At 42.4% G+C, this 20,423-nt stretch overlaps 1 protein-coding gene and 1 long non-coding RNA gene across 2 annotated transcripts; one reads left to right on the forward strand and one right to left on the reverse strand.

Moving 5' to 3' along the window:
- Window positions 1-2,590: 2,590 nt before the first annotated feature.
- samd1b (sterile alpha motif domain containing 1b) lies at window positions 2,591-19,228 on the reverse strand. The gene is made up of 7 exons (XM_061769513.1): window positions 17,873-19,228; window positions 10,773-10,989; window positions 8,528-8,649; window positions 5,594-5,627; window positions 5,349-5,466; window positions 4,124-4,238; window positions 2,591-3,999 (listed from the first exon to the last, which is right to left on the reverse strand). The coding sequence occupies exons 1-7, from the start codon at window positions 18,770-18,772 to the stop codon at window positions 3,853-3,855; spliced, it is 1,653 nt and encodes a 550-aa protein (XP_061625497.1). The 5' UTR covers window positions 18,773-19,228; the 3' UTR covers window positions 2,591-3,852.
- LOC133476312 (uncharacterized) lies at window positions 8,570-15,939 on the forward strand. Its single transcript, XR_009788020.1, has 4 exons — window positions 8,570-8,675; window positions 11,826-11,892; window positions 12,679-12,889; window positions 14,244-15,939. It is a non-coding gene; the product is annotated as an uncharacterized LOC133476312 (long non-coding RNA).
- Window positions 19,229-20,423: the final 1,195 nt, after the last annotated feature.

Below are 20,423 nucleotides of genomic sequence, written 5' to 3' on the forward strand. Positions count from 1 at the left end.
ACGGGCAATTTAAAGTCTCCAATTAATGCATGTTTTTGGGATGTGGGAGGAAACCGGAGTGCCCGAAGAAAACCCACGCAGGCACGGGGAGAACATGCAAACTCCACACAGGCGGGGCCGGGGATTGAACCCGGGTCCTCAGAACTGTGAGGCTGACGCTCAGTCGTCCACCGTGCCGCGTGATTGTGATTGTGATTTGATTGTCAGTGTTGTTTATGTCCTTTGTTTATGTCTGGTGTTAAGTAACCACTGGAAATTTGATTTTTTTTTTTTTAATCTTCCAAATTACAATTCTAAATGGATAATATTTCTTCATCCCACGTTGATTTTATATATTTTCTAACTTTTCTCAAATATAAGAACAATGCTTGACTGCATTATGGTTAATACTTATATATACTTTGTGTGTATTCCCCCTCCAAAAGCTGACTATTACAAAACACACAGGGAACCTATATTTTTTTTATTCCACTGCCTCGTTCTGTACCAGGCACACACAGTCTGTATTTAGTAGTGGAATGGGAGTATTTTAGATGATAGCAAATACCAATCAGAATCTCAGATGTTTAAATGTGCGACAATGTAAGACAGTTAAATATGCAACCTGACAATCTAACGAGTGGAATATCTTATTTCCTTTTGTTGTCATTTAGAAAGTTTGGCCACAGATCAGCACCTTAGGCCCGTTAGACACCGAGCTATGTGGACGGCCGTCAGCCACTCATGAAAACTATTGGGGGATGTAACGGCCAATCAAAAATGCTGTGAGCTTTCACAAGAAAAACAATCATTTATGGATATGAAGTGAGATCCGGCTGGTCGCCACCAAGCCATACTAATACAGTATTAGATAATAACTATAGTGGTTTACAATAATCCTAAACTATATTTCTAATTTCACATGGACCACTGGCTAAAAAGCAAAGCGTGAAGAGTCTCTGTTGCTGAAATACACAAGTGCAGTCAATGAATGGGGCGATCAATGATTGCCAAGCACCTCTCAAATATCAACACTCTCTTCTGTATTTCTGACCCTTTTCCTCTCTTTATGAGCTAAAGCGGCTTAGTGCTTCTTCCTTGACAATTGAGCCATGTTGTTTGTGGTGCAAAACGTTTTTGTTTCAGCGAGTTAGCTGTGTGCAAGGGATAATCACCCGCTGTGCGGGTGTGAGTTGTCAACTCTTTTTTTCGCAATCGTCTCGCTGCGACGCCGTTCGCCTGCAATTCAAATGCATTGCCCAGTGTGCGCCGGGCCTTGCAAGCCTGCTGGCAGACCAGTCACTCTGGAGCAAGCTTCTGTGATGTGATACAGACAGGCTGGTAGACAGACCGACAGACAGAGATACCGAGCACGGAATAAAATGTTCCATTGCATAGATGGAATACAGAATATATGGCAGCGAACTGTCCACCTGTTGCCTGTCATGTCTGTAATACTTTGATGATTCATTCAGTGTGTATTTTGGTGATGGTGACAGCACGTCCTGAGAGTCGTCCTCTTGTGGATGACAACTGAGGAACAAACACAAAAAGGTGTGTGCGATACATTGACTTACTTAACCTTAGAAAAAGCCGTGTTTGAGATGAAACTCTATTAGTTCTCTAATCACAGCTTGTTATCCTTTGATAGTCAATAATAAAGTCAGACCTGAAAAATTTTACCGTATACCCTGCTTGCATTTAAAAGCATAGACCTACTGTGGTTATAAGAAAAAACCCTAGGATCCTGAGCACATACCATACAATTGCTCGCCTAAAATTTGTGTTTCATTACAAATATTATCTTCTTAGTTGTGTACAAGCTCGAGAACTAAATGCTGTACCTGGATATTAAAGCAGAACTGTTCATCATTATCACTGTCTTTTTTTAAATTCATTTTTATTTATTTTTTTATGTCAAACCCAAATGCTTTCAGTCAAGAGATAAAATAAAGGCTTGATGTTGAAATACTTTGAAGAGTGAATGAAATCCAGTGAAAGAACTCCCACCTGTAAAATGATATATGCATGTAGATGCATGTAATCTACCAGATGACATCACTATGTGGCTCGAGTTATCACACATAACAGTGCACATGCATACAATTAATAAAAAAGATTGTTCAACATGTAAAGTTTGGCATATACCCAATGTAATTATTGAGTAGATTTGTCATTTGGGACAAATTTAGATTGTACAGTGTTTGCTATTTAACGCCCTGTTCTCCTACAGAATCTGTTATGACTTGCTCTTCTTTGTGTGCTTCCATTTCCGTCACTTGTCATTCTGGGTCCAGTCAGGCTGTATTAGTCGGGTATGATCTGCCTTCTGCTCAAGTGCCAACAGTATCAGGTTCTTGTTCCTGTGTGCTTCTGCTCCTTTTGAGTCCCGTGTAGATTTTTTCCTCTCGCTCTTTATAATTGGTCAGGACAAACATGTTTCCACGGCAAAGCATGTACCTGCTTGGATGCCTCTATTGCCTCAGCGTGTGCACATAGCTATCTACAAGCACACACCCAAAGTCCCAAATATGGGCACGGTTATTACTTACACTGCTCTCAACATGGCAGAGCAGAGCACGAACATACACAGAGGAGACACATGAGGGAGTTCTTTAATTCACATTTTATTATGAAAGGTTGGCAAATAACCAGCAAGTATGACAAAACTTGATTGTATACAGCATGTGAGAAGCAAAGATGTTTAACACTTACGGGTATACTGTATGTAAAAGGATCATCAAACACCTCAATAGGAAGTGAAAATGTGCTCTTGGACATTGAAGAGAAAGTTGAAGGGGGGAATGAGACAAAAGAAAGAGGTAGTCATGCTCGTGGAGTACAACATTCGTAAAATTGAACCAAATATATAGATTTGAATAACAAAATAATCATTTATGTGCTATAAAACTGCAGAAGCTGTAATTTTTGTTGCATGTGAGTTTGATTTAACGGCTGCTTGATGAGAGCAGTTGAATTACTTGAAACTGTTTTACTCAATTGCATCATTGCCTTTATGTGATTTACAAATTCTTGTCAAAGAGGCTTGAATATTTTTACATATTTACACCTAACAGTTTTTTGTCCGGTTGACTTAGCTGGTAAATATTTTATGTTATAGATTAAACTCACACAACCAATTGTTTGCTTGAGCGAATAATTATTTTGTTGCATTTAGCTGAGAACAGTACAGTACCAGATTTCTTCGGGATACATAGCATCTATTTCTCCATGAACACCAGCCACAATATTAGGTACACTTGGATAGGATCATGTGCAAGAACATTCTGCTTTAAAAAAAAAGAAAAAAAAAAGATAATGCTGTTTGATACATAATGCCAGAGAGGAAGTAAATTCACAATATTATTCACAGTATTATTGAGTTTGTATCGTTTAATTCCTATCAAGGTCAAAAATTAATTGGACAAAACATGACATAACTAAACACACTGAATGAAATATCATGAGAATGTTAGTGTTAATGCTTGTTTGTTTATATGTGCGCTGCAATTGACGGGTGATCAGTCCAGGCAGGTGTACCCTACCTGGGTTAGGCTCCAGCTCACCCGGGACCCTAACAAGGACAAGCGGTATAGAAAATGGATGGCTGGACAGACTGTATCCGTCAATAAACAAAACACAGGGCAGTTTGACAGAGAAATGATTTAAAAAAAAAAAAAAAATCTTGTCATTGTCAATAAGTAAAGATACATTGTTTGATTGTTGGTGGACAGACTGATATAAAATATTTCTTTTTTTAAATGAGGAAGTTAAGCGTGTACATGTGAGGATAAGCGGTACGGAAAATGGATGGATGGATGGATGTGGTGTTGTTTTTTGTTGTTGTAATATTTGAGTTTCAGCCTGTGTGTTTCATGTACAGTCGTCATCCTCAAAGTGTGTTTTTTGCAAAACCTTCACGTGACGGTCATAGATCTTGAGGGCGGGGCCTAGCCTGATTGACAGACCAGTCAAAACGTCATTCCGCTGCATGAGGAGAAGAGACTTCCCATCGATTTCCTAAAGAGAGCAAAGCCAAGTGCAGTCGGTGGAAAAGGAAACGTGTACACGTGTGAATAAAATGTACAGCTGTTGAGCTGGTCTGCGGTGCCCCCTGGTGGTAAATAGGGAAGTGCCTCCTCACCTGTGTGCCAAAGGCAGCGGCCTGCTCAGGGAAACCAGCTAAGGTAAAATAAGTGACCACGTCAGACACGGTCCAGTCCACAGGGCTCCTCCTGACCCCTTCCATCTTTATAAACCTAAAAATTTAAACAATTGAGTTAGTGCTGGGATACACTCACATGTGGGTAATGAAAGTCACAGTCACTGATCCACTTATCAGCCATTTATTGGACGGCTTGAGGTTAAACTTAAATTTGAGCACACACGCGGGAGCTGCTGTCAGCCACAGCCCACGCCCAGACAATCACACGCAGACTAACCATGTCACACGCCACCCCAAAGGGACATTCATGTCTCTAACACGCAGGTACTACAATATGTACAGTATTTTCTATATATTTTAAGGTGCTTACACATTGCACTTGGTTTGTGTGGCGCCTGCCGTGGGGTACCGCGCAGGATGGCACAGGGAGGAGGGCGGCACGGCACAAGCTTGCCCATATTTGGCACTGGTTGATCAGCGACCGAACAGGAAGTAGTCTGGTGCCCTTTCCCGGTGGTTTGGACATAAAATAGGGCGCTGTGCGATAATATGGATTTGTCACTGTTGCTACGGAAAGTCCTGGCTTTGCTTATAAGGCACTATGGTGCACTACAGCATCTCTGTTTGTCCGAAACACTTTTTTTGGTCCATATTCAATGCTGAGTATTCTCAAGGTCTTTCACGGTGTCCATCATGGGCTGTGTTGAGATGGGTACGCGTGCAGTGTGGAGTCACCTCGACACCTCTCTGCTCATGCGGCGAGATTTTAGTTTTCAAAATATTATGGACTAGTCACGGGTAAATCGCGTTATTATGCAAGTGTATCTGCAAATGTAGACATTAGCTAATTTTAGCTAGCCACATTAGCTGAATAAGTCATGGATAAGTGTTTTTATGCCCGTGTGTAGAGAGGTTTGGAGGTGACATCCATGGGTCCTGTTGATGCATTCATTCAAAAGTAATATATAAATATAAATAAATATAATCCAATTTAATTTGTTGTATTACTTTGAGAAAATAACTAAAATAGTTAAACTGCTTATACATGTTCAACAGGGTAACTTGTAATTGTACCGGACTTCATTTCCCGCATAATCTTCCCAACACGGTCCACCCGTGACTCTAAAAAGGTTTAGCGGTAAAAAAAGAAACAAACAAAAAAAACCATAAAACAGATGGACGGTTAAGAAAAGCCTGAGCTCACCCCCCATTAGTGACGCCACCGTTGATCCCGTGTTCTTCAGACAGGCCAGTGTCTCTTGGCGAGGCCGTGGGTGTGAGCAGGCATGAGGACACGCCTACTTCTGTCTTACATTCAACACCTGCCCAAAAAAGAAAGTTTGATTGCTTGCTCTTGTTGCTAGTAATGTTACTAGTAATGTTGAAATGTACATGAAAATCAACACACGCACACACACACACACACACAATGAGGCGAGAGGAACTCACCGTTAAAGCCTGACTGGTTGTGCTGGATCTGACTCTGCGTGTGAAGAGAGGTTTTTCAATATTGGCATAAATCAATAACTAATAACTAATTTAGTTAACACTTAAGACAGTGTAACAGGTGAAATCATGCTAAACCTCCTAATGATTACCGAAAGGACAAAAAGAAGCTGGCTGCATCATGTTACATTGTGACAAATTGTGTAATATACACGTCTGGACAGACTGCATATACAAAACAAGTTAGCTTGTTATAAAAATCTGAAATCCATCCATCCATTTTCTGACCCGCTTCTCCTCAGTAGGGTCGCGGGCGTGCTGGAGCCTATCCCAGCTGTCATCGGGCAGGAGGCGGGGTACACCCTGAACTGGTTGCCAGCCAATCGCAGAAAAATCTGAAATCAACTACTTTATACTATATGTTACTTTATATATCATCTAATCACAGTTTACTATATTTTCTTTCTTTCAAGTAGTTGGGGAAATTGGTTTATTCAACTACAGTGCGTCCAAAACAGAAAACCTTGGCGAAGTTCCACTGTAAAACGAGACTTAGCTCTTCAAAGTAGTAAGCAGCCCACAAGGCAGGTAAACGCGTTACATTGATTAAGATGTGAGCTGTACTGTGATAGTATGTCTATGCAGGTTCGCACTGGTGTAACTTAGATCATGTTTAAGTACAGTATGAGGTGCCGTAAATGACATCTACCTCACAAACACACACGCGCACACGCACACACACACACAAACACACAGTTTTTTTTTGTGTGTGAAAGGTCAATATTATTTTTGGCCGACAATATATACGGAACCTAATACTGATGAGTATATTCTTTGATCTACTGTATGTTTTAATAGCCCTCCTATTATCTTGGGGCCAGTTTGACCCCATTCAACATTTAACGTCACTGAATATATCCATATATTTTCTAGAAACCTTTGTCCTCATTAGGATATACCCGGGACTGGCCGTCAGCTAATCGCAGGGCAAATATAAATATTAAACAAACAACTATTTGCAGTCAAATTCCAATGGGCAATTTAGAGTTTTCAATTAACCTAAAATGCATGTTTTTGGAATGAAGTGAAGCTGGAGTACCCAAAGAAAATCTATGCAAGCATGAGGAAAACAACCATGCTTCATACAGGAAGGCCGGGGCTGAGATTCAAACCCTGAACCTCAGAGCTGTGAGGCAGACGTGCTAAGCACTTCACAATGTGTCACTGGTCAATAAATCTGATTGACAGATTTTTTTTCGGTCTTGTGACTTTTCCTAATTTAATGGGGACCACTGGGTTATTATTATTATTGTAATCATATTTTAAATGGCACGGTGGCCAACTGTTTAGAGCGTCAGCCTCACAGTTCTGAGGACCCGGGTTCAATCCCTGGCCCCGCCTGTGTGGAGTTTGCATGTTCTCCCCGTGCCTGCGTGGGTTTTCTCCGGGCACTCCGGTTTCCTCCCACATCCCAAAAACATGCATGAATTGGAGACTCTAAATTGCCCGTAGGTGTGAATGTGAGTGCGAATGGTTGTTTGTTTGTATGTGGCCTACGATTGGCTGGCAACCAGTTCAGGGTGTACCCCGCCTCCTGCCCGATGATAGCTGGGATAGGCTACAGCACGCCCGCGACCCTACTGAGGAGAAGCGGGTCAGAAAATGGATGGATGGATGGATATTTTAAATCATCCCACAGCTATGGGAGGCCACACGAATGATCGGGGGCGGGGTCTCCAAGTGCCCACTTTATGTCGAAAATCATCCAACCTCGGAGGTCTGCTTGCAGTTCTGTATAAATGTACTTTGCACGCTTCCACCAAGCAAATCAGTTTCTTCTTGGGAAAAATTTTGTAGTCTGTGCTCCGCCATGTCAAAGGCCGTCAGTGCGCTACTAGCGTGCCACATTTAAAGGGAAGGAGAGGAGCTGCTTTGATTGGATATGATTGAAAACGGGTGTAATCACTCCCACAACGGCACAAACCTCTCTCTTTTAGATCCACAGGCCTGCACTTGTTCACGAAATTACCAACAGTCTAACCAGCCTCTAGCGCACAGTTGCCGTTGATGAAAAAAAGGGCCCAATATGTTTTCAATGGCCTGTACATATGTTGTATGCATTTGACCACAGTCTGTTTTAGCTGTATAAAATATGTATGAAAGATCCCATTTTAACATATATTTGTTTTCCTGGATTTTATACAGATAAAAAGTGACATGGTGCCCTTTACGAGACAAAATTAGTTTGATTTTAACTTTGAAACGTAAATCGGACTAACCTGGAAGTGAACGCAGATGTTCAACTTCGACGAATTTATTTCTTAAATAAATTACGTTTTATCCAAACGCCAATATAGGCAGAGGTAAAGGGCTTTATTCAGGTAGTTGATCAAGAACCCGATGGTCACTCTGTCAGAGCTCCAACGTGGTCACTCTGTCAGAGCTCCAAGGTTCCAAAAGAGGGGAACCTTCTAGAAGGACAGCCATCGATGCAACATCACAGAAATCAGGCAAAATTCCCTGATATATTGAGACAATGATGGAACTCAGATGTTAGATATGGAAAAAACCCGGCACTGCTCAACACCTCGCCAATAGCATCTCTACAGTAAAGCATGGTGGTGTCAGCATCAACAGTCAACATAATCTATTGATATACTGCACAATATAGAAAACTACTGTATGCCCTGTATATCAGTCCATCCATCCATGTTCTATACCGCTTCTATATTCAGGGTCGTGCTGGGTTGCAGCCTATCTCAGCTGACTTTGGGCAAAAGGCAGACTACACCTTGGACTGATTGCCAGACAGTCAAAGGGCACAACTCACATTCACGCAGTCACCCAGTGGGAAAACAGTCTAATGTAATGACTACCTTTAATAGTTATTTTTTTGTTTTATTTTGATGTATATTTTTTTTTAACAAAGTGGTTTACCTGCATGTCCATAGGTGGCTGATCAGGTGTGGCAGGTCTTTTTTCCACATATGCTGTGATGGACATAGAAGGGGGCGCACCCAAAGGAGGTGGACACCCAGTCCTACTAAGTGGATCCATGACTGAGAAGGCATTTGCACGTATAAGGGTGAATTAGTAAATAACCATTCGCCACTAATGCATAGATATGATATTGTCAAACATGTTATTCACCGGCCACGATATCAGAACACTTGCACAATCTAATGAGACCCATTACACGTATCAAAAGATGTGTTAATGCTCAGGTTTGATTGACATTTTCAGAGAGGTATTAATAGAATATGTCTGCATTCGTGTAAAACTGCACTGAATCATACTGGGAGGTGTATCTTATAGTTTGCTAACTTTAGCCACACAAATAGCTGTAATAGAAACAGCTCTCCATGTGATGCAGAACAGTACATCAGTGTATGTATAGCACAATACTACAATTCCAAATCCAATGAAGTTGGGACGTTGTATTAAACAAATAAAAACAGAATACAATGATTTGCAAATCATGTTCAACTTATATTTAATTGAATACACTACAAAGACAAGATATTTAATGCTCAAACTGATAAAAGTTATTGTTTTTAGCAAATAATCATTAACTTAGAATTTTATGGCTGCAACACATTCCAAAAAAGCTGGGACAGGTGGCAAAAAAGACTGAGAAAGTTGAGTAATGCTCATCAAACACCTGTTTGGAACATCCCACAGGTGAATAGGCAAATTGGGAACAGGTGGGTGCCAAGATTGGGTATAAAAGGAGCTTTCCGGAATTGCTCAGTCATTCACAAGTAAAGATGGGGTGAGGTTCACCTCTTTGTGAACAAGTGCGTGAGAAAATAGTCGCACAGTTTAAGGACAATGTTCCTCAATGTACAATTGCAAGGAATTTAGGGATTTTATCATCTACGGTCCATAATATCATCAAAACGTTCAGAGAATCTGGAGAAATCACTTCATGTAAGCGAAAACCAACAGTGACCTTTGATGCCTATGGCGGCACGGCATCAAAAACCGACATCAATGTGTCAAGGATATCACCACATGGGCTCAGGAACACTTCAGAAAACCAATGTCAGTAAATACAGTTCGGCGCTAGATCCGTAAGTACAACTTCAAACTCTACTATGCAAAGCAAAAAACATTGATCAAAAACACCCAGAAACGCCGGCGGCTTCTCTGGACCCGAGCTCATCTAAGATGGACTGATGCAAAGTGGAAGTGTTCTGTGGTCCGACGAGTCCACATTTCAAATTGTTTTTGGAAATTGTGGACGTCGTGTCCTCTGGGCCAAATAGGAAAAGAACCATCCGGACTGTCATGGACGCAAAGTTCAAAAACCGGGATCTGTGATGGTATGGGGCTGTGTTAGTGCCAATGGCATGGGTAATTTACACATCTGTGAAGGCGACATTAATGCTGAAAGGTACATACAGGTTTTGGAGAAACATATGCTGCCATCCAAGCAACGTCCTTTTCATGGGCGCCCCTGCTTATTTCAGCAAAACTATGCCAAACCACATTCTGCACGGGGTACAACAGCGTGGCTATGTAGTAAAAGAGTGCGGGTACTAGACTGGCCTGCCTGCAGTCCAGACCTGTCTTCCATTGAAAATGTGTGGCGCATTATGAAGCGTAAAATACGACAATGGAGACCCCGGACTGTTGAACAGCTGAAGCTGTACATCAAGCAAGAATGGGAAAGAATTCCACCTACAAAGCTTCAACAATTAGTGTCCTCAGTTCCCAAATGTTTATTGAATGTTGTTAAAACAAAAGGTGATGTAACACAGTGGTAAACTTGACCCTGTCCCAGCTTTTTTGGAACGTGTTGCAGCCATAAGATTCTAAGTTAATGATTATTTGCTAAAACAATAAAGTTTATCAGTTTGAACATTAAATATCTTGTCTTTGTAGTGTATTCAATTAATTATAGGTTGAACATGATTTGCAAATCATTGTATTCTGTTTTTATATATGTTTAACACAACGTCCCAACTTCATTGGAATTGAGCTTGTAAATACCTCTGTGAATGTTTCAATCAAAACAGAGCATTGTTATCCTTTATCCTCCTTTGTTATTCAGCTTTTATATCAGATCTCTTTAGATTGTGCAGGAGTATAGTGCTTCACGGCCAGGGCATGCAACATACTAAAAATGTCCTTCACTAAATGATAAATGAATTCTTCTTGAACTCTGACAAACACGCACCTTTGTCACGATGCGGTTGATGACAGAGGCTCTCCTCATCTTCCGACGCTTTCTGGATGTCGCTATCTTCACTGGCTTTCCCAACAAGTGCTGCTGTGGTTGTCATGGAGACTAGGGATGGTCCTCCTTCCTCATTAGAACTCCTGGGATCCTCCTCTTCCTCACTGTCCTCCTGCACACCATCTTCTTCATTGGCTTCTTTCATCGGCTCACTCTCCTGAAGAGACGGCAAGTGCAGCAATGACATGTACAGTATTGAAAGATGTCTAAAAAATGTTGAGGACTCGTTTAGACTTTGTGCTTTTGAACAACATTACCAATGATTTATGGTAATTTAACAGGGTTTTTCACTTTGTAAAGTCCCCTCCAAAAGTATTGTAATGGCAATTCCTTTGTTTTTGTTGAATACTGAAGACATTTGGGTTTCAGATCAAGGACAAAAGTTCAGAATTCAAGCTTTTATTTCATGGTATTTACATGAACGGTGAATAACTGGTTAGAGCGTCTGCCTCACAGTTCTGAGGACTTAGGTTCAATCCCCGGCCCCACCTGGGTTGAGTTTGCATGGCCTTTCCATCACTTTGGTAGAGGTTAATCTTCGTCTCATCAGTCCATCAATATTTGTTCCCAAGTGTTTGTGGCTCATCTCTGTACTTCTTTGCAAAATCCAATTTGGCCTTCCGATTCTTTTTACTGATGAGTGGTTTGCATCTTGTGGTATGGTCTGTATATTTATTCTCTCGAAGTCTTCTTCGAACAGTGGATTGTGACACCTTCATCCCTGCCCTGTGGAGTTTGGCAGTGATGTCACTGACTGTTGTCTTTGGGTGTTTCTTCACAGCTCTCTCAATGTTTTTGTCATCAGCTTATGTTGATAACCTTGGCCGACCTGTTCGATGTCTGTTGCTCAGTACTGTTGATCTTTCTTTCTTTCCATCTTTCTTTCTTTCTTTCTTTTTCAGGACATTCCAAAGTGTTATGCGCATTGTGCAATAGCTATGATCAATTTTCCCTCATCTCTCAGCTTCAAAATGGTTTGCTCTTCTCCCATAGAAATGAAGAACGCAACAGTCTGGCGAAGTCAATGGGTAACGGGCTTGATCCAGTTATTGCAAGTAAGGTATGCCACCAAATATTAAATGTTTTTCACTTTAATGTCTGTTCCAATACTTTTGCTCACTTGAAAAGTGGGTGGCTCCAAACAAAAGGTGCTCTGTCCTAGATGATCTAGACATCTAGATCTTGACGCCTAGATCTAGATGTCAATACCATGAAATAGAAGCTGGAATTCTGAACCTTTGTCTCATATTCATCGTTTGATCTGAAACCCAAATGTCTTCAGTATGAAACAAAAAACAAAGGAATTGACCTTGCTGTTCCAACCCTTTTGGAAGGGACTGTATGTACTATAATGCTTTTATTTATTTCTGTTTATAATTATTTGGTCCTGGGCAGCACACTGAAAAAGTCGTTAGCACGTCTGCCTCAGAGTTCTGAGCTCCTGGGTTTGAATCTCGTGTGTGCTTTCTTTGGTTACTCTTGCTTCCTCCACATTCCAAAAACATGCATGTAAGGCTAATTGAAGACTCTAAATCAGGGGTCATCAACCATTTTGAAATTGAGAGCTACTTTTTAGGTACCGATTAATGTGTTACATAAACACTTCTGAAATAACAAATATGATCACATTATTTGGGAGTAAATCATCTCATTGGCGTTGCACCTGCTAAATTGTACCGCAAACGCTCTGGTTTGGTCATGTGCGACAATACTGACCTTTGAACTACACCAGCTTTTTTTTAAATTGTCATTTCCAAATTTACACCAATGTGTGATTGAAAAAAGAATAGCAACAAAAACAATTTGACACATCTCACTAGTGACACCTGCTCTAATCTCTCTTTAGGTTATTTGTCTGTGTGCCCCACAATTGACTGGCGACCAGTTCCCCCGCCCAAAGTCAACTGGGATAGTCTCTCTCTCTCTCTCTCTCCCTCTCTCTTTGACTGTGCGGAACAGAGATGGAGAGGGGCGGGAGCACACACGGCAGCACACAGATGAGGGAGGAAGACGAGTGGAAACAGCAAGGTGCCATAAGACAAAACACCAACGTGCTGGTAAGGAATATTTAGGAAAATGAGTGATAGCAGGAAAAGGAGTACAATGTGGACATATTTAAACTTTAAAATACAAAGTTAACAATATAAAGGCAGTGTAAAGTCTGCAGAAACAACCAGCACAGGCACCCATCCGTGCAATGAGAAGAATAAAGACAAGCATTTGAACCTGATATTGATGAAGGTTCCAGTTTTTCTAACGTAACTGTTGCACAATGTAGCAATGTCAGTCCCTTCTGAGAGAACCTTTGGCAAAACAAGAGACAGCAAATAATTTCCGGCAGAAGAAACCAGATTAGTTCCTCAAAGCTAACACACAATGCCAATCTTAGATCAGTTATCTGAATACAGACTTTTTTTGTGTTTGTTCATATATTTGAATTTATATTTTGTTGTGTTGAGTGTTTTGCAGTGATTCTGTGTTGTTTCACTCTAAATTTGTTAATAGAAAAAAGTTAAAAACTTAAAATATTCATTAGTTCAATTGTAGTATGTTTGTTTTTCCTTTGTCTCCATCAATTTATAATGATGATCCATCCATTTTCCGTACCGTTTATCCTCACTAAGGTTGCGAGCCTATCCCAGCTATCTTTGGGCGAGAGGGGAGGTACACCCTGGACTGATCGCCATCCAATCGCAGGGCACATATAAACAAACAACCATTTGCACTCACATTCACACCTACGGGCAATTTAGAGTTTTCAATTAACCTACCATGCATGTTTTGGGGATGTGGGAGGAAACCGGAGTATCCGGAGAAAACCCACACAGGCAGTATTAGTAGTAATAGTAGTCGTAGTCATAGTCATAGTCGTAGTAGTAGTAGTATAATGGAAGCAGACTGAATATACAGTATATACAAACAAGAATGGAGAAGGGGTGCGATTTCATAAGTCTGGACTTTGCCACTGGCCGTTCTAGACCAATTTTACTTACTGTTTTAGTTAATTGTATTTTTTTTTTTATTATTGTATTCAGTACATTCTTTCATTGCCTTCTAAGCCTGACCCAGGGACTAAGACTGCAAATTACTGTAGCTAAAAGTAGGAATCTTCTATGCATCACATATTCCCATTTTTAAAGGCAACAAAGAGCAATGGAAAGGAATATACAACATACCAGCTGCACAGTGGGCATAAATAAGTAAAATTTATTATAATACAATACTTGTACGCGCTTGCTTGGTTTTGTGTTAGCTAGAAGCAGACAATCAACTGAAGTTGACATGATTGTCTGCGCTGACAAGCTGCTATTACAAATCATGAAGTTGGCTAACAACAATCTTTGACAAGAATATTTCCTTTCTTTTATAGTTCGTAGTAATTGTTTTTCGGTTCTGATTGCTTCTTGCCAGGTGGATGGAAACTTTGCGTTGGGGTTTTCAACAAAACACACAAAAGGATCCCACTAGAATATTGAACTTGCACAAGATGCATTCATTCCGACTTTTGCATTGGTGCAATATCGCTATTTTAATATTTACAGTCAGAAGTGGGCTCAAGTCATAGCTTTGCAAGTCACAAGTAAGTCTCAAGTCTTTACCCTCAAGTCCTAAGTCAAGTTTCAAGTCGAGAGGGACAAGTCACAAGTCAAGTCCCAAGTCAAGACAAGCAAGCCCTGAGTCAAGTTGCAAGTTCTACACTTTGAGTTTTGAGTCCTTTCGAGTCATTTTAGTCACAGTTGGTTTGGCAACTGTTTCCTTCAGTGGCCGATCGTTCAACTAATGGTTTTGACGTGATTCAAAATTATAATCTCCGTTGCACGGCGTCTTCACATCGCAGTTTACATTCAATCAAAATGCACGGAAGCTTTTCCCTACGGTGAAAATACTTTTCCGGGTTTGCGAGCCGTGCCGCTGCGTTGCCTCAGCTAAAGCCATATAAATAGTACGTAAAGCATCAAATGTTGTTTTACATCAATGCTTAACTATAATCATAATGTATAATGTGCCTGTCGATGAAAAAGCAAAGCTTGTAACCAGAATGTATGCAAAGTAGATCCCTCGCTCGGTACGTTCAAAAACAAATGGAGGCAGCAGCTTCCTTGCTAATATCCACACTTTTCCCTTCAATTCTAGCCAGCATCCTGCTTCTTCCTTAACTCTTACTCTATCTTTTTATAGTTTAAGAAATGTGATCAAGTACAATATATTTTGTGAAATGGGACGTTCCCCTTCCGGGTGTTTCGTCTTTTGTAAAAGTGTTTCTGCTTTTGTTAATGTGTTGTCTGAAATGTAAAAGTGTTTCGGTTTTTGTTCATTTTTTTTTCTGAACTTTAAAAGTGTTTTGGCTTTTGCCAATTTGTTTTCTGAAATGTGTTTCGTTTTTTGTCCAATTGTTTTCTGAAACATAAAAGTGTTTTGGCTTATGTTAATTTGTTTTCTGAAATGTAAGTGTTTCAGTTTTTGTTCAATTGTTTTCTGAACTGTAAAAGTGTTTCAGCTTTTGTTCATTTGTTTTCTGAAATGTAAGTGTTTCGGTTTTTGTTGATTTGTTTTCTGAAATGCAAAAGTGTTTTGGCTTTTGTTAATCTGTTTTCTGGAATGTAAAAGTGTTTCACAATTTGTTATATTGTTTTGCACTTCCAGGCCACCGTAATGTTGTTATGAAGCCACAATTTTATCCAACTGTGGTATCTCAGTCGGAACACGAGGCGGCACTTCATAAAAATATTACATCAAAAAGAGGCGAAGAAGAAGAAAAGGACACGAAGAACAATGTAGCTTCATGTCGAATAGATGCTAGCTGTGTGCTGAGTTGTAAATAAAACTGAATTTGAAGATAAGAAGTATGGAAAATGGATGGATGGATGGATGAATGGATAGATGGAAATATCTGTTAAGAACACCACACTGACTAAACCAGACTGTAATGAACAGTCCACGGCCGACCTGCCATGGAACACAAAGCTAGCTGCTAATGCTAATGAAAACAAGCATACTCGTGTTACTAGTATTTCCACATAGTTTACAGGCAGGACACGCCCTGCTCCAATACGATTGACTCCAGGACACGGGCCGCTCCATTATGATTGGCTGTTGTATCCCTGTAGAACACCCCCTACTGCTTCCAGATGGGAAAAGATGTGACTTAGTGTGGCAGCGTTAAATATGTTTCCCACTAACCCTAACCCACCCTAATCCTAACCTTAAACCATCTAAAGCGGTTTAGCCCAAACCCTAGAACTAGCCCAAACCATAACAAACATCTGTTTTAATTTCGTACAAATGTGATACATGTTCGGGATGGTCATCTCATTACATCTGCATCCCCTGCCCTTCCCGCAGGAGCCAGTCATGTTGCAACGGGGTGTGTCCTGTCTCGAAACTATATGGGAATTCTAATAACACATGCGTGACATTAAGCTGTGTGATTCCCACAAAGCAATGCAGATTTTTTTTTCTTTTCTTTTTTTTCAATCGTCAATGTCCTATTGTAACGTTAATTATCATGATTATTTCCCTGTACGTTACCAGTACTTCGTGGAATGTGTACCTTACGTAAGTGCCATAGTTATAATTGATTTATGTTGCATTGTTTTTTTGGTTTTTTTTTAAAGCATAAAACGGGTAGTGTGTAAGAGTGACCTGGTCAATTCCGCTACTTTCACGTGCCCAACAGGGCTTTAACTGTTAAAAGGAATAAGTTCTACGTAAGCTTTAGAATGGTGGGGCACTTCCACATGAGCGAGTGTTTGTTTCTCGATACTTTGGTAAAAGTGGCATGTCTTTTCAAGTCAATAGACGCGAGTCAGAGTGAAGTCATGAGTCATTGCTGTCCGAGTCCAAGTCGAGTTGCACGTCTTGTGACATTTTGTCAAGTTGAGTCTAAAGCCATCAAATTCATGACTCAGTCATGTGACTCGAGTCCACACCTTTACAGTACATACTAGTAGTAGTGCCAGGAGAAGTGGACGCAGACTTCCCGCCATGCCTAGCGACATGTACATGCGGTAATTACTGATCAATCGTAATAATAATAATAGGTGTCTGTGTATTTCACTCACCTGTTGGTTTTCATTTTTGTTGTGTTGTTCTACTATAAGTGTAGGTTGTGCTCTGTGTAGTGATTCATTGCTTGTTTTCACTGTGCAGAAAGGCCGTAGTTAGTGCGCATAAGCTGTTGTCTAACATAGTAATTGGATGGGGCAGAGGGGGTTCCAGGCACAGTGTTGAGGGGGCACTGACCCCCCGCCGGCACTGTTCTTCCCACTCGTTTTTGAGCATGATAAACTGGTATTTAATTCCTTGTTGTTGATTGTTTTGTTTTCATCTCCATGTTCGACTTAAACGTTCAAATCAAATCACAAAATAACTGGCTTGCCAACGCGTGCCAGCGTCACGCATGGGAGTGGAGAGGGAGGAGGAGATGAAGGGTGATACAAAGGACTGGATGATGATGATGATGATGATGATGATGACGACGACGACGATAGGAACTTGGGAAATACTGGGATGGCGGGGAGGACGGGGAATACGAAGTGACCAGTTGGGTTATGCAAATTACAGAAGGAGCGGCGTGACGTGGCTCGGCGAAGGTCGGAACCACGAATACGATCAAAGTTCCCGAGAGCCGAATGAAACGTTACTGATCCCACTTCCAAAGAAGAAGTCGCTCGTGGACGCGCCTTGCAGAAACGCGCTCACAACATGCGCGCGCGTTTGATTGTTGATTGATTTATACCCCCCAGCCGCTCATGAGCTTTAACCTGCCGCATGCACATGCGAACACGCGCAAATGCACGCCTGTCCCATAAACACGTCCCACTATGATGAATGAGAAACGAGCATTTACATGAAGCGGCAGTATCGTCCTTTTTTTTTTTATTAAATTTTTTTTAACAGGCAGACTCATCGTTCGAACGAGGAAGTGAAGCGCGCATTGTGCAGGCTTTCATTCATTTAACAGCAGACAGCGTTTCGCCGCGCCGCGCCGCGCCGCGCAGGCCCGGACGTGTTGCAAATATTAAGTTAGTGTCGCCCACCTTTATCTTTGCCAGAGTCCCGGCGGGCGCCTGCACGGTCGTCGTCACCCTCCCGAGAGGAAGAGTAATGTTCCCGCAGCGGGTCCTGCGCAGCCTGCCCCCGGCCCCCTCTCTCTCCATGACCATTTTGACTTTGCCCCTGGTCAGCTTTTCCTCGGAGAGGCGCTCTCGGCTGCTCAGATGGCCCCAAATCTCCTTGAACCCCAGCGGCTTCACGGGGCCTTTGCTGGCGGCGGCGGCGGTCCCCCGTAGGCTCCTCTCGGACAGGCTGCGGACCGAAGCCGCCAGCCGGTCGCCCAGGTCCGAGTTGGATCCGGTGCCCCCCGCCAGCTCGGCTGGAAGTTTGTGCTCGCGTGTGCTGGCGTCTGCTGCGTAAGTTTGGTCGTGCGTGTCATCTCCGGAGGCATCGCCGTGGCCGGGACGGACTGCCTGTGCTCCCGTGGATGCACTTGCTTTCTGTTGCCCGTCGAAGCGGGCCGCCGCCGGCCCGTGGCCGCCGATGCTCCCGTTTCCGCTCGTCGCGCTGGAGGGAGAGTCGCGCTGCTTCTTGCTGGTCGCCGGCCGCTGCCGAGACGGGCTGGGCTCCGCGTCGTCCTCCTGGTCGGTGAAGCTGAGCGCGCTGTCGCCGTTGTTGTTGTTCAGAGGGTCTTCGCTCTTCTTTCTGCTTTTCCTCTGCACCTTGGCCGCGTTCCGGTACGAGATCGAGCCCTTGTAGCTAACTTTAAGCACAGTCTGCTCTTGGATCAGTTTTTCCAGTTCTGCCCTGGTTCGGTCCGGGTCTGACCCGTGTCGTCTACGGACCATTCGACAAATCCTCTCCAGATCCGGACGCGCTTTCCGCGAGCGGAGGGAGTCGATCGTTTCCAGGATCCACTCTTGGTACTTGTTGGGTCCGGACATGTTCCGCTCTCCTCGGGGGCTCGGCCGAAGAACGTGTGTATTTGGTGGTCCTCAAGTGGCGCTGCTGTGTCCAAGCTGCTTCAGCAGAGTGCGACTCCCCGGCTGGAGAGCCGCTACGGAAGCCCGCTCGGCACTTCTGCGTCGGTCGGCCACAATGTGCGCTTAAGGTGGACCGAAGATGGCGCTCGCGACGCCATTTAAGGTGGAATTGTCTCGCTTTTGGCGCATCACGGCCGTGTTCTTTGTTCACCGTGTCATCGTGTTCAGTCCACGGTGGATACACAAAGACTGACGCACGCTACGCGCGGTGGGCTGCGTGTGCGCCGCGTGGTGGTGGTGAGGAATTAGACGCTCGAGAGATGCATGGGCGGGGGGCGACTCCGCAGGCGGCTGGACGGTCGAGCATGAGGAGGATGACCGACCTTTGGGTCAGCAACACCAACACAGGGGGCAGAGGTACTCACACTCTGGACTAAAGTATAGAAGTACAGATACCGTGTATATTAAAAAAAAAAAATCAATTTAAAAAACTGGCTCAAGTAGAAGCACTGGTTCAACTCCTTAACATAAAAATACAAAAGTGCACACTCAGAAATGAAAGATTCACCAAAGAGGGCCCAAAAAAATCTCTGCTACATTTGACACACCGCAGAGAACAGTGTTTTAAAAAATGTCTGCCAAATTTAAATAAATAAAAACAAATCACCATGCATGGAAAATAACCCTGCGTTCCATTTGTACTTGGAAGTCGGAATTTCCATGTTTCTAGTCGGAAATTCAAATGGAACGCCCTCTGAAATCAGCAGAATAACTTCAGGATAATTTTTTGTCGCACTATATTTAATTAAAGTATAATCACTTTACTGTATTTTACTGCATCGTGTGGCGTAACTAACTAGAATTTACAGCAATGTCTAAGTGTACTGTAATATATGTTCCCAGCATGAATTGTAAAATTCATGGCTCCACAGTCTTTAAGCATTCCGGTGTAAATAACAAGACATGTATATAAAAGAGACACAACAGTGTTGCCAACAAGTTACTGTAAAACCCCTATGAAATGTCTAACAATGTAGCAGTGATTGACCTCTGGACTAGGGATTCTGATTCTGAATATTGTTTTGACATACCAATCGTTTATCAACAACCATAGCTGGCAATGTATTCATGTATATTGTAGAGAGCTTGGAGGAGAATCCTGCCTGCACCCTCAGGCCTTCACCATCTCCTGCCATGTCTGCAAACCATGGCTTTAATAGGGACCAGACGCTATTTCTTATTGACCTGAGGGCATCATGATGTTGTCTTTCCTCTGGATGGCACATCAGCGAGGGCGGAAGTAACAATACCAGACCAGAGAAGCTTGGATCTTTGGGTATCACCCTGCTTCTTGCTCCAGCAACACCACACGGCCTCATAAGCGTCAGCGAGAACATGATGACGCGCTCTAATTCCTCTGTGAGTCCGAGGAGGCCAGTCAGAGGTGCCACGAAGAGTTGCTGGCTCAACTGAAGTCAGTCCAGCAAGGGTTTCAGGCCCTGATGGGTTGACTGATAGATCAACTGTAAGAGTTAAATTGATGAGACTTTTCTTATAGTTTACATTTTACTGTAAGTTTACACTTTTGCACAATGTTTACTACCTTACTACC

Source organism: Phyllopteryx taeniolatus, chromosome 4 (genome assembly GCF_024500385.1).
Source record: "Phyllopteryx taeniolatus isolate TA_2022b chromosome 4, UOR_Ptae_1.2, whole genome shotgun sequence".
NCBI lineage: Eukaryota > Metazoa > Chordata > Actinopteri > Syngnathiformes > Syngnathidae > Phyllopteryx > Phyllopteryx taeniolatus.